This window comes from Sminthopsis crassicaudata, chromosome X (genome assembly GCF_048593235.1).
Source record: "Sminthopsis crassicaudata isolate SCR6 chromosome X, ASM4859323v1, whole genome shotgun sequence".
NCBI lineage: Eukaryota > Metazoa > Chordata > Mammalia > Dasyuromorphia > Dasyuridae > Sminthopsis > Sminthopsis crassicaudata.
The window spans coordinates 56862596-56876893 of NC_133623.1; the positions used below are offsets into that span (position 1 = coordinate 56862596).

General features: G+C 45.9%; 1 protein-coding gene across 1 annotated transcript in view; it reads right to left on the reverse strand.

Moving 5' to 3' along the window:
* Nucleotides 1-14298, reverse strand: part of RYR1 (ryanodine receptor 1) — a gene marked incomplete in the record, with an annotated part of 85448 nt that overhangs the window by 58710 nt on the left and 12440 nt on the right. The window contains 15 exon segments of the mRNA XM_074277611.1: nt 76-488; nt 1346-1554; nt 1953-2127; nt 3069-3271; nt 4376-4683; nt 5617-5700; nt 6056-6159; nt 6358-6462; nt 8428-8644; nt 9970-10162; nt 10570-10811; nt 11389-11522; nt 11676-11794; nt 12144-12239; nt 12384-12519. Coding sequence (XP_074133712.1) covers nt 76-488; nt 1346-1554; nt 1953-2127; nt 3069-3271; nt 4376-4683; nt 5617-5700; nt 6056-6159; nt 6358-6462; nt 8428-8644; nt 9970-10162; nt 10570-10811; nt 11389-11522; nt 11676-11794; nt 12144-12239; nt 12384-12519 — 2738 coding nt within the window.

Consider the following 14298-nt stretch of genomic DNA (forward strand, 5'->3'; position numbering starts at 1 on the left):
ACATACAGTCCCCTTTCCACCGGATACCATGTTGCCTGTCTCTGGGCTGAGATTTACTGCCTCACACTCACTCACCCCCTCTTCTTGCTCTTCTCAGTGGCAGCATCCTTCTCGTTCTCAGCTCGGGCCTGGGATCCTCCTGTTGCTTCAGCCCCTGTCTGAGAAGGTCCCCCTGCTGCCCCATCCTTGGTGGGCCCCCCAGCCCCCTCCTTGTTCCCCTCGGCCTCGCCCGATCGGCCTGCCGAACGCTGCATCTGCTCGTAGTCGGGGTCAGGCTCAGCCGCTCGGACCTCATCATCCCCAGGGGGCTGGGGACCTGGGGGGGCCAGAGGAGTAGCCCCCGGAGTACAGCGAAAGTGCTGATAGAACTGCACCGGGAGGCTCAGCCTCAGAAACATCATCTCCACCAGGCTGTTCTGGGAACCCCACGTGCGATGCGTCAGGCGCAGGCAGGGAGGCGTGTCCACTGTGCCGTCCACTCGGGTCACCTGTGGGAGGGGATTGTTGGGGGACGAGAGATTACAGAGACCAGAGATCTGGGACAAACATCCCTCAGCTGCATTTGTCCTTCCCACCTTCCACTGAACAATGCGTGTTTTGGTATTGACTCACTTTCTCTTATCTACGTTTTTATACAATTCAGTTGAATCCTTCATTAGAATGTAAGCTCTGTTCCTATCTCCTAATGCCTAGTACAGTTCCTGACACACAGTAGGTTCTTAAGAACTGCCTGTGGATTGATAAAATAGATCTTAATAAATCTGATTAGCTAATAAGTTAGATTAAGGAAAACGGACTAAATCTATATAGTTAAGTCATGATTAGTGCAAACAGTGGATTATTTCCCAGGAAGTAGTAACATTCAATTTCCTGTTGCCCGTTTCCATTGGGCGGAAGACAATGGCTGTATTTACCATTATTTTAGCCCTAAATAATGTGAAGTTAAATCCATGCAACCACTTCCGGGGCCTTTGTTGTTGGCACTATTGGCAAACATAGAAAAACAGTCAAGAGTAGTGATGAGTTAACAAACTGTACTTAGGCGTTGGTAATTCTCTAAATGCTCTACAGAATTGGAGGGTTTTGGAGTTTCAACGGAACTTCCAATTTACTTAGCATGACTCCCTTATTTCAGAGAGAAAAATGGAGGCTCAGAGATGTTACCTCTGACTCTAGTGATTGGAGCCCAGTTGCCCCCACTGCTCTGTCAGAGAGAGTTGATGAGCGTCATGTCCCCAGCTCCGATCTCCTGACTCCCATATCGATGACGCAGAGGGTCATCCAAGTGGGAGAAAAGCAGGAGAGGAGCTGGGGACGTCGCTGGTTCTCCGGAGGGAACTCTCACCTCATAGTGGGGATGGTCAGCGGGCATGGGTTCAAACTGGGGCAGGCTCTTGCTGAACCAGGTGGTGACAGGCCGCTGCATGTTGATGGCAAAAGGTTCAAAGCCCTCCTGGAGTCCACAAATGGTGAAATAGCGAAGCGATCCCACATCCTGGCCTAAATTTAGGCGTCCCACCTGGCCCAGGCCCAGGCTGCAGACAGGGAGGAATCCTGGTGGAAGGGAGGATGAGGGGGCACAAGGTGAGGGGATAAGTTCAGAAGGTAGATAATAGTAACTCCCATTTTTCTGAGACTTTTAAGTTTACAAAACATTTTCTTTGCAACAATCTCGGTGAACCTCAACAGCGATAACAGCACTTTAAGGTTTGTAAATCTTTTTTCAAATGTTATCCCACTTTAGAGGATACCTGAGAAGAAGGCACTAGTATTAGCCCAACTTGACACATGAGGAAACTGAGGCAGACAGTAGCTAGATGACTTGCTCAGGGATTTAAACTTATGTCTTCCTGATTCCAAGCTTACTACTCCTTCTACTATTGGGTAAAGGAAGACTCGAGAGTTTTGGGGATAAGGGAGGCTGGCAGAGAGGGTAAGAAGGACATCCTCACCATCCCCAATCTCAATATCCTTAAAGGCCGTCTCTGAGCCCGAGTCAGACATGAGTACTTCTCCATTGAGTGTGAAGAGGATGTTGTTCTCCGTGAGGTCGATCATACACCCAACCACATCTCCTGGTTGCCAGGGGCGCCCAAATGGCTCACTGCCCATGTGCCAGCGCTGCCCCTACAGACGTGCGGAATGAGGGGTAGCCGTGGGTGAGAGAAAGCATCACAGAAGCACACAGAGTGAAAAAACGCAGAGCAAAGGGATTCGTTTCCAGGAACTGAAGTGTGAGGAAGAGCCTGAATTTCCCAGAATTATTCCCATTATCCCCAAATTCTACCTCGGCCCTGTCCCTTAGAAACAGGTGGAGAGGAGCAGGTTGGCTCTGTGTGTCTAATGTTTTCAGCAAAAATTTAGAGCAAGAACTAGAAGGGTGGATAGATGGATAAACAAATGACTGAATCAATAGATCATATTCTTAAGTGGGTGAGTAGGTAGAAGTTTAGTTGAAAGATAGCTTTATGAAAGGATGAGTGAATGAATAAAAACTTGGATGAATGAATGAATCAATAGTGTTGGGTGAATAAATGGGAAGACGGGTGGATGGCTGAATGAATCAATGAAAGAAAATTTGGGAAGGCTGGTTAGGTGAATAGGTGAGTAAGCAGATGGCTAAATCGATAGCTGGGTGGCTGGCTGAATGAATGAATATTTATAGAGAAATAGATAAAAATTGCCCTTTGCAGTTTTTTCTGATTGCTTCCCTCTAGGTTCTGCATTAAAGTTCATCTCAAAAGGAGAGTCTGTGGTCATATTGAGAGGAAAGAGTGAGAAATGTGGTTTATTGGAGCTGATGCTTCCCAAGATTCAAATTGTCCGTCCCATGGGAGGGATGGGAGGAAGGGCCGTCCTGTTTTGTGGAGGAGGACAAAGAAGAGGGATTTCTCCTTGGGAGAAGTCAGATGGCCTGGGGGTTCATTTAAGGTGGAAGGTGGGTGGATGATGGGCTACAAAGAAGAGGACTAGAGAGAGAAAACTCTCCTTAGAAGAAATATTGATGGCAAGGGAGAAGGGGAGTTTAGGAGAATGGAGCAGGGGCAAGGTGGGCAGGAGCTACTCACTCGGTGGCCATTGAAGACATAAGCCAAATCATCCGCTCCCAGCTCCACGTCTGGCCGCAGCTCTGGACGGGCCCACCCCACACGCATCTCTCCAGTGGTCACAGCCTCAAACTCAAAATACCAGCGACCGCTCTGAACAGCGTAGCTGCGCTCTGCTCGGAAGATGCGTACTCGGTCCCCGCTGGTCTGGCTCTCCACTTGGCCTGCAAGGAGGGAACACCATGGAGGAGGATAACTCAGAGGGGACAGAGCAGTCCAAGGAATAGAATGGGAAGGAGGTGGTCAAGGGAAAAGAGGGGTCCTTGGATTCAGTGAAAATGGCCCTCGTGAAGGGAGAAGGGGTGACCAATCCTGATGAAGTGTCTCGAAGAGGAGAAATGTAATGGCAACCAGGAAGAATTTTATTGAGAATTATTATTATTAATTTTAATTAATTATTAATATTAATTCTTAAGAGAATTCTCTATTAACTTGAGGACAGATAGTAAGTGAGGCTGAAAGAGAGACGGAGACAGAGACAGAGACAGGGAGAGAAAAAGATAGAGAGTGAGCTGGAAAGGAGATGGGAATGGTAGAACAGAGAGGAACAATCGTTTGTTGAATTGGAGATATAAGGAAATAGGAATGAGGGAAAAAAAACAAGAAGAGGAGAAAATGAGGATAGGAAGAAAGGGAGCAGAAAAAATAGAAAGACAGTTCAAAGAGAGGGATGTAAGAATAGAGAAAAAAGATGAGAGGAGAAATATAGAGAGAAGGCATTGAGGAAATGGAAGAAGTTTAAGAAATCAGAGAAAGAATTGAATCAAAGCTGAAAAGAGATAAAATAAAAGGGGGAGAGAGAGAGAAAGATGAAGGGAGGGAGAGAGGAGGAGAAATAGAGGAGGAGGAAGGGAAGGAGAAAGGGAAGAGAAGAAATAAAGGGAGAAAAGGAAGGAAAGAGGGAAAAAGAGAGAATCAGAGAAGGAGCAGTTAGGGAGGGGGAAAAAAGAAGAGAGAAAAATGGATTGTCTGGTTTGGGTCAAAAAAAGCCATTGGGAGAAATCTTGGCCAAAATAGAACGGGAAAGTGAGTGGATCTGGGGGATAGTCTTAGAGACTGACCCCTGCTCCCTCTCTAGCACCCTGCTGGTTTGGGGGTATCACACAGACATGGCTGATGAGAAGCCAGAGGAGAACCCCAAGAAGATAAAACTCCCCAAGATGTGAGTTTGGAGCAGCCTGAGATGACGCATGTTTAGGTCATTTGCTGGACTCCTGAATCCCAAATGTGAACAAGGGGTCAGAGTCTTAAGTTCAGGGGTCACTCACTGGATTCCTGGTCAGGTGGCTCAATGTTATAACCATAACCCAAGAGGGTGCGCACGGCTTGGCAGAGGCTGTCTCGGTTGCTACGCTTGGTAGCCTCATCCAGGAGGCGGTAAGGGACAAGTCGGGGGTTCCTGCGGGCAGGGATGTCTTGGACAGCACTGTAACTCCAGCCTTGCCCCACACGGTCTCTCGCCCACACATTGTGCCCATTCTCAGCCAGCCGGTCAACGAGCGTCGTCTGTGCTGGGGTTAACCGCACGTGGCTCAGGTCCAACGGAGCCGGCTTGTACCGATTACTCATCATGTACCTGTGGATGCCCAAAAGGACTTACCTTTAACACCTGACCTTCTGAACCCCTTTGCCTCTGACCCTCTCACTCATAATGACTAACCATAAGGGACCACGATCCACATCTGAATGGGTATCCCCTCCATAACATTCCTGACAAGTGGTCTCAGCTTAACCCACCCTCCCCTAGGGCAGGCAACCCATTCCACTTGAGATGGCTCCAATTGTCAGTCAGTAAACATTGTGAGGAAGCTTTTTCTGACATCAGGCTCACAGATGCCCTTGAAATACCTTCTCCCCAATCCCTCCAAGGCTCATGGTTTCTCCTCCTTTGGGGCCAAACAGAACAAGTCCAGCACCTCTTCCAGGAGACAACCTTTAGATGCTTGAATGAGGCTCTCATGTCCCCCCAACCCCAATGTCTTCTCTAGGCTAAAGATCCTCATTTCCTTCAACTATACATGTTCTGTAGTCACTAATTCTCTCCTCATTCTGGTCACCCGCCTCTGGATGTCTCCCATTTTTCAATGGCCTTCAAAATGTCTGTCCAGAATAAAAGATCAGACTCTAAATGAATCTGGTCTGACCAGGGCCAAGCACAGTGTCACCATCACCAACCTTGGCCATTGCTTCCTTGAATACAGTGACTTAAGCTTAGGATGATGTTCTTGGCTGTCAATGATTAGTGACCAGTTGGTTGACAATATTGTTTTGTCTGGAGTCCACTAAATCCTCACCAAAATATCTATACTGGCATGGTTGCTTTGGGATCGCAATGAAAGATTTTATATTTCCATTTCCTATTTTACCTTTGTAGATCCGATCTTTCTTGACTGCTAAAGACGTTTAGACTCTAAAACCTTCCTCTGGCCCTATGACCCCTTGCCTCTGACCTCATCCTCTCCCCTTGTCCGCCTTTCCCATGCTTCATCCCAGGCTGCTCCAAACTCACGTCTTGGGGAGTTTCGTCTTCTTGAGGTTTTCCTCAGCCTTCTCATCAGCCATGCCCACGTGACACCCCAAAGCCAGCAGGGTCCTAGAGAGGGAGCAGGGGTCAGTCCCTAAGACCATTTCCCAGATCCATTCACTTTCCCACTCTACTTTGCCCAGATATCTTCCAATATGTCTCCAACCCAGTTTCTATCTCTGTCTCAATCTGTTTTCTCTATCTTTCCTTATCCCTCTTTCTTCCCTCTCCCTTCTCTCTCTACTCTCTTTTCCCAATCTGTCTTTACCCAATCTCTCTCCTTCACAGTCCATTTCTTAGTCTTTTCCTACTCTCCAGATCTCAATTTGTCTCTGTTTCCCATTTTGCCTTCGTCTCTCCTCCTGGTCTGTGCCTTCCCTTTTTTCAGGCTCCATGTCTCTATTACCAAGTCTGGGCTCCTTACTTGAGTGTCTCTCCTGACATCTGCAGATTGTAGTTTCTCTCGGGCTCTGGGAGGCTGTGAAAGTCCACCAGGCATGGGTGAAGCCGTTTGTTATCATCCCGTACCTGGTTTGAGGAAGGGGATATCATTGGGGCAGTCAAAAGTCACTTCCCAGATTCCATATCCCAGCCTCCAACCTCCCTTTCCTCCTAGTTATGATGCTTCCATGTTCATGGGGGCATCTTTTCTATGATGGAGAAATCCTCTCTCCTCCCAGGGCCAGTTTAGGCATCTTGGTCCCATTCCAGCCAGTTCTCCCTCACCGGGCCGTAGGTCCATCCTTGCTCGATGCGAGTCAGGGCCCAGAGCTCATGGATATTCTCTGCCAGTTTCTCTCGGATCCGTTCCAGATGAGGTGGCAAAACAATCTTTGAGAAAAAAATGGCTGTGTGAAGTCATAGGCCTCCCACTGATGAGACATCTCACCCATCTCCCCTTAGTCTAAGACTATCTCCCTAGGACCTTCTTTTTTTCCTTTCTCCTGTTCTCATTCTATTCTAAAAACTAGTTCTGGACCTCCATTAGCCAAGAACAGAGTTTCCTGCCCCCCAGCTATTCATCCTCCCATTCTCATCCACTCCAAGATCAGTGGGGATTTCTTTTAAGTATCCTGTTTTCTCTTCTGCTAATCTGGCAGATTTATACTTGTGTAAATATTCGTTTATTTTGCTTAGATACTCAGTTTTACTAGTATATAATTGGGCAAATAACTCCTCATAATTGTTTTAATTCCATCTTCATTGATGATGCATCCCCCTTTTCATTTTTGATATTAGTAATTTGATAATCAACTTCCTTTTTCTTTAATCAAATTAACCAATGTCTTATGTTTTCTATACAACTAGATCCTAATTCTAATTTAATAGTTCAATGATCTTTTTATTTTCAATTTTATGCCTCTCTTGATTTTTTCAGGATTTCCATTTTGATGTTTGGTTTCCCTTATTGGGGATTTTTCATTTGTTCTTTTTCTAGTGCCCAACTCATTGATTTGCTCTTTCTCTTACTGATATATGCATTTAGAGATATAATTTCCCCCATCTTTCTTGGGCTGCATCCCACCAAGTTTGGTATATTGTCTCACTGATGTCATTCTCTTTAATGAAATTACTGATTTCCCCCCATGATTTTTTCTTTAACTCACTCATTCTTTTTTTTTTTATTATTATATATATATATATATTTTATAATATTATCCCTTGTATTCATTTTTCCAAATTACCCCCCCTCCCTCTATTCCCTCCCCCCGACGACAGGCAATACCATACATCTTACATGTAACTCACTCATTCTTTAGGATTAGATTATTTAGTTTCCAATTGTTTTCCAATTTATTCTTCCATAGTTCTTTATTAAATGTAATTTTTATTGAATTATGATCTAAAAGGAATAAATTTAATATTTCTGTATTTGGTTGTGAGATTTTTATGCCCTAGTACATGGTCAATGTTTGTGAAGGTGTCATTCACAGCTGAGAAAAAGATATATATTCTTTTCTATTCCCATTCAATTTTCTCCAGAGGTCTATCATATCTAACTTTTCTAAGATTCTACTCAGTCCCATAATTTCTTTCTTATTTATTTTATGGTTAGATTTGTCTAACTCTGAGAGAGGAAAGTTGAGAGTCCCTGATTGGGGGGATTTCTAAGAATCTTTGTCTCTAACAGGAAAAGTCAGTGAACAGGGTATGAATAAAAGAACTGGAAACTTAGTCCTGGAATGACCCCTTTATTTTAATAGAGAATACTAAGGGACTAAGAGAGGGATTAAGGTCCCAAGAGATGCATGAGTCCTTCTGATGTGAAAGAACCCAATTATAAGATCTTTGGTCCCTAATCTATGCTGTTTTTATAACTTCCTTCCTGCAGGACAAGGAAGGAGATGAAAAAATTCCTAAGAGTGTAAGTCTTCACATCAGAAAATTAAATTGCATGGAGGTGCAATGATTTACCCATGGCTTAGACAGAGTGTGGGGCTGAGTCCTAACTTGGTACTCAATCCACTAGGTCCTAACCTTCCTTCCCCAAATTTCTTAAATCTTCATGCCTCTCTTTTGCTCATCTACCTAGTGATCTAATGTCCTCATCCCATTCAATTAGATTTAAAGAGCACTAATGAAGGCACCTGCTATGACCCCAGGAACTGCGCTAGATGCTGGGATACAAAAACAAACAAACAAAAAAAAAAAAGGACACATCCTTGTCTTCTATAAGCTTCCACTCTACTGAGATATTATTGCATGACTTTCTTAGACTGGATCTCTCGTTGCTTTTTCCTTCTTCATACTGCCTCCTGCCCCATTGCCCCCAACTCTACTAGCACTGCAGTTTACCTGGATAGTGTCCACAGGACAGGGCACGAAGTCAGTGTGGGATAGGCAGCAAGTAGGCCCCAAGAGGTGAGGCCCATGGGGTACTTCTCGACGATATTCCTTAATGGGCTCCAGCCGGAGGCGCTCTCGGGGTAGTAGAGCTTCATGGCATGGGGCATAGCCCGGTGGGGGGAGGAATTTGAACTCTCCATGGCGACCACCCAGGAGAAACCGGACCCTAAGGGAGGAGGAGAAGAAAAGGAAGAAAGGAGATATAGGGTCCCAGGATACCTTGAAAGAAGTATTTAATTTTGGATAGTCAGAGGAAGGGCAGAAGGGAATACAGAGGTCCCAGAGTACCTTAAAAGAAGTTTCTAAGATGGGATAGTCAGGGGAGTGGAGAAAGGGGATTTCAAGGTCCCAGGGTATCTTAAAAGGGTATATAGGATGGGGGAGTCAGGGGAAGGGGGGAAGGGGACATAGAAGTCCCAGGGCACTTTAAAAGAAGTGTCTAAGATAGAATAGTAGGAAGCAGGGGGGAAGGGATTTAAGGGTAGAGGAAATAGAAAAGGACCATGGGAGAATAATATCTAGTGCTCCCATTTCCCAAGCATGAAGGTTTACAAAATCTTTTCTTCAAAATAACCCAGGATAGTAGCAATATTCTTTACACTATTTTACAGGGGAGGAAAATATGAGCCAGAAACAAAGTGATTTTCCTATCACACAACTACTTGAAGTCATTTGGGCTAGTATTCAAGGTCTAGGTCTCTCTACCCTGTATCATGAAGTGGTGAGAGAACGGAAATGGTGCCATTCATTTCACTACTTGCCCCAAAGAAGTGTGAGAAAGGGCCCCTCCCTGCTTTTTTTGCAGAGACAGGGAACTATGGTGTGGAACATTAAATGTGACATCAGACTTGGCAGTGATTGGTTTTTTTTGAATTGCTCTCTAACTCTCCCTGCCATTTTTATTCCTTTTAAGGGACAGCTTTCTGGGAAGTGGAGCAGAATGTGATACAATAGGAAATATGCATGATATAAAAGCCAACTATATCAACAAAAGTGTTTATTTAAAAAAAGAAACGCCCCTGAATTTAGAGTACCAGCGTTATCGAGTTATTTCAGTCTTGTCCAATTCTCCATTTGGGGTTTTCTTGGCAAAGACACTGGAGTGACTTGCCATTTTCTTCTTCTGCTCATTTTACAGATGAGGAAACTGAGGCAAACAGGGTGAAGTGATTTTCCCAGGGTCACACAGCTAGTAAATATCTGAGGCCAGATCTGAACTCAGGAAGGTGAATCTTCCTGACTTCAGACCCAGCACTCTGTGGTACCCCTTAGTTGTTCTGGAGTACCAGTACCTGAGATCAAATCCTTTATCATTTCTTATTTATGTGACTTTACCACCCTGGGCTGTGGGGGATCTACAGAATGAGGAAGTCTTGGCGGTTGGGACAGGAAGTTTATGGGAAGAAAAGAAGGGAAAGATGAATGACTAAAGGACCGCAGTAGGAGAGAAGTAGGGGATGGAGCAAGAGCCAGAGGAGGGGGCCTTCTTACCGAACACCAGCAGAGAAGCTGACCACCGGGAAGAAGAGCCCATCCAGGTTGAAAGCCTCAAAGACGCCTTGCACAGGGAAGCCATTGATTCGGAATGAGATGGATGGGACACTCAGATCCAGACAGCAGCTAACTACATCCTCTGCAGCCAGGAGGTGCTGGCCTGGAGAGGCCACTGGCCGGGCAATCCTTCCTGCAATTGAGGTTCATGGGGGTCACTGAGATGGCACAGGCAGTGGGGTCCCAGGAAACATGGGGATCGGAGGCTCTAGGGAACAGATCTTGGAAGTCCATGGGGTCAGAATTTTGGGAGATCAAATCAGGGACTCCAGAAGATGTGAGAGTTAAAGACAAAGGAGTCTAGTAGTAGAGGCCAAAGGCCAGGAATCTCAGGAGAAAAGATTAAAAAGCTGGGGATCCCCTATAATGTGAATTAGAAGTCAAGGCCAGAATTAGAGGATCCTTATAAAGACTGGGCTCAGAGATGAGCAGTTCTAGGGAATTAGGATTCAGGGAATGGAGTTTCCCTAACATCAAGACCCGAGGAAATAAGTTGAGACTCCCCAGGGCCCAATGTACAGAGAGATCAGAGTGCAGTACCAGACCAAAGGTGAAGTCCATCAAAGCCATAGGAGTAGAGGTCATCTCCAACGCCATTGCCACCCCAGCCTTCCCCACCACCAGGGTAGGGGCTGTATCCCTCAGTGAGGGCCCAGCCCACCCTCAGATGTGTGGCTTGAGCAGTCAGGAAAGGTTCCACGGAATCTACCATGACTTCAAAGTACCACTTCCCATACTGTGTGGTCCCCTCAGCCCGGCCCACGAAGATATTGGGGCGTATGCTGGAGAGAAAGGTACAGAGAATGAGCCACAGAGTGAAGGGGACCAGTAAAGGTAGGAGAGATATAGAAGGGGCTAGGGACTGGCAGTGGTGAAAGGAGAGATCTAAAGGGAGGACAACATCACAAAGAGAAAAGGAGGGAGGAAGAGTTGAGTGAGAGATAAAAGGGGGAGAGAGATGTGGCCTAAAAGATGTGAGGACACTGAGAAACAACAGAGAAGCAAGTTATACAGAAAAATAATACAGGGAAAGAAACAGAGGAGAGCTACATAGGGAAGGAAATGTGAAGAAAAGGCAAATTATGGAGAAGATGTGGAGAAAGAGGCACATGAAGGGGAGACGAGGAGAGAGAAATGGGATGCAAGAGGCAGAGATAAAGGGAAGAGATACACAAGAGACTGTAGGGAGGAAAGCTGTCGAGGGAGGCATTGAGAGGGGGGAGATTGGAGATGATTTGGGAAGTGATGGGGACTCTAAGTCTGAATTTGGGCTCCACGGGGATTTGGTGGGGGAGGATTGGACCTCATGGTGGTGACATAATAACTAGAGTGGTATTAGTGGGTAGCTCAGGCTCAGACCTGGTTACATAGTTAATGAGGTTGGTCTGCAGTAGGAGCTCACGCCCGGGAAGGAGGTTCTCAGTGATCAGAACCTGATTGGAGCGGACAGCAACGCCATTGCACACGCACAGAGAGCACAACACGTCCAGAACCTGGGCAGGGAAGGTTGAGGGTTACAGGCCAGAATATAGAGCCAAAGATCAGGGGCTAGGGTAAAATATGGGAGGGGATCAGGCCATAGTTTGGGAAGAAAGGTCAGAGGTGAAGGGGCATCGGGGTGAAGGGTCAGAGGTTGAAACACAGACCTTGTGGTTCCGGCCGTGCTTGTCCAACAGGGAAATGATGGATTTGATGTGATTCTCCTGAATAATGTTAAGTACTTCTGGACTCTCAATCAGTACGCAATAAAGGACCTCCAGGATTCCTGAAGTGGGGATAGGCAGGACAGGGAGTCCAGCACTGCCTCACTGTCTTTCTTTCTCACTCCCTTTGCCTCTGAGTTTCCTCTATCTTTTTATTCATGCCCCTAATTCTCATGGTTGCTAGCTATAGCTTGAGCAGGTTATTGAAATTGATAAAACGAAGGGACTGGACTAGATGGCCTCATGTCCATTCCTACTCTTAACTCCTTTGTCCTATTCTCCCTCTGTGACTGTCTGCCTCTTATTCTCTCTGGATATCTTTCAGGGTTTCTTTGAGTCACTGACCCAATGTGGGTCTCCTGCTTTGACGCCGACCCTCCCTCTTGTCCATTTGCCCTTGGGTTTCCATACCAGAAGAGGCCTCCAGCCGATCCAACTTGCTGACAAGCCAGTCAAGGTTGTGGGAGAAGAGAGCACAATTGGTACGATTTCCCCGAATCAAAGAGGCTAAGGTGAAGAAAATGGACAGGGAGAGTCAGAGGTCCAGATGCTACATAATCGGAGTAGTCACTGATGTCACACAGGACCATGGGAGAAACACTGAGGAATAGGAGACCAAGGGTTGTGGGACTCCAAGTGGGGGTTTCTTACCCAAAAGCTCATAGAGTAAGTTCACGATCTCTTTCCAAGACTCAGCTGCCTCCTCTCCTGCAAACTCAGCAAAGTGGGCAGCCGTGGAGTAGACATTGAGCCGATCGATACAATTCAGGACCAAGGACAGCATTCCCTGGAAGGGGTAGCAAGGGGGTCCTTAGTTCCCTTTCTTCTGCCCACTATTTCCTCCTCCCTTTACTCATTACAAGAGTTACAGTAGAAAGGGAGGTTAATCAATCCACTCCCATTTTAGAGGAAGGAAAATTGAGGCTCAGAGTAGAAAAGAACCTTGCTCAAGAGTTCACAGCAAATACAGAAGAAAGGAAGCATTAAAATTCAAGTCTCTTGACTCCCCAAGGCTCTTCTGAGGAAGCTAAGCTTTCTATTTCTGTCTCAAATTCAACCTGTGTAAAATAGAACTCATCATCTTTGCCCCAAACATATCTCTCCTCCAAACTTCCCTATTCCTGATGAGCCACTACCACTATCCTTCCATTCTCTCAGGCTCGTGGCTTGAGTCATCCTCATTTGGCCATATCCAATCAATTGCTGATCTTGCTATCTCCATGTTTTTCCATCCATCCCCTTCTCTCCCTTCAGCCTAGGTCTGGGCTCATCACCTCTTAGTTAAACTATTGTAAGAGCCTCCTTGACTCGTTTCCCCTCTCCAAAACATCCTCCATCCATCCGCCTTCTTATTCCACAGTCCAAGCCCGCCATCCCCTCCCTCAAACTTCTGCAGTGGCTTCCTATTGCTTCTAGGTTACAAGACTCTTACCCAACAGTTAGAACCTCTCTTATCTTGTTCTCATCTCTTTATCTTTCATTCTATCTCCTGCCTCTGTTTTTGAACAGGCTGTGCCTCCAAAATACCGGTCCTCATCTCTGCCTCTTAGAGGCTTCATTTAAGGCTCAGTTCGGAGCCTTCTCCTCAGGAGGAAGCCTTTCTGATCTCTCCTGTCCCCAACTTCAATTGTCGGTGATCTCCCTGTCTCAAATCTTATATTTATTCAGATGTGGATCTGTTATATCACTCCAGTAGAGATAACCTTCATAAAGGCAGAACCTATTCTGTTTTGGGGTTTTTTGGTTCTTATTTCCAGGGCTTAGCCAAGTGCATAGCATGCAGTTTTGTTGTTGTTCAGTTGTGTCCAATTCTTCATGACCCCATTTGGGGTTTTCTTGACACTGGAATGCTTTACCATTTCCTTCCTCAGCTCATTTTACAGATGAGGAAACTAAGGCAAACAGGATGAAGTGACTTGCCCAGAATTGTTACAAGAGCCACCTGCTAGTGGCTGCTGGGGATCTACTTCTGACCAGCAGAACAGATCCCTTCCTGCGAGAGGGTGATAATGATATAAGGAGACTGAGAGGCCTTTGCGTTCTCTGACCTCTCTCCTCTTCCTTCTTGCCTCAGATTTATTTCATTCCCAATCCACAAGCAACATCTGTGTCAGTAGGGGCTGCTTTGCAACTCCTTCAAATGTGTTATGATTCACAGCTATGGGGGCTTTTGGAGAATCAACCTGCCCCTTCACATTTAGGTTCACTCCTTAACAATTCCCTGACATAGATTTAAGTACCTGAGGCCAGATTTGAACTCCGGCCTTCCTGACTCCAAACCCAGTGTTCCATTCATTCTATTATCTATACCAGAGGTTAGGGGTCATAGTCATGAGGTCTGTCTGCCAGAAGTCTCCCAGTTAGGAGCCATGAAGTCATTGGAATGACTGATCAAGAGTGATCCTTTTCTCTAGACCTTCTGTAAAATGGCACTAGATAATCTTGGAGGTCTCCAGCTCTAAATCCTAAGAGTTTAATAAAAATAAACAGCTAGCTAAAAGTAGACAGTGGATAGAGAGCCCAGTTTGGAGTCGGGAAGATTACAGTTCAAGCTTGTCTTCAGATA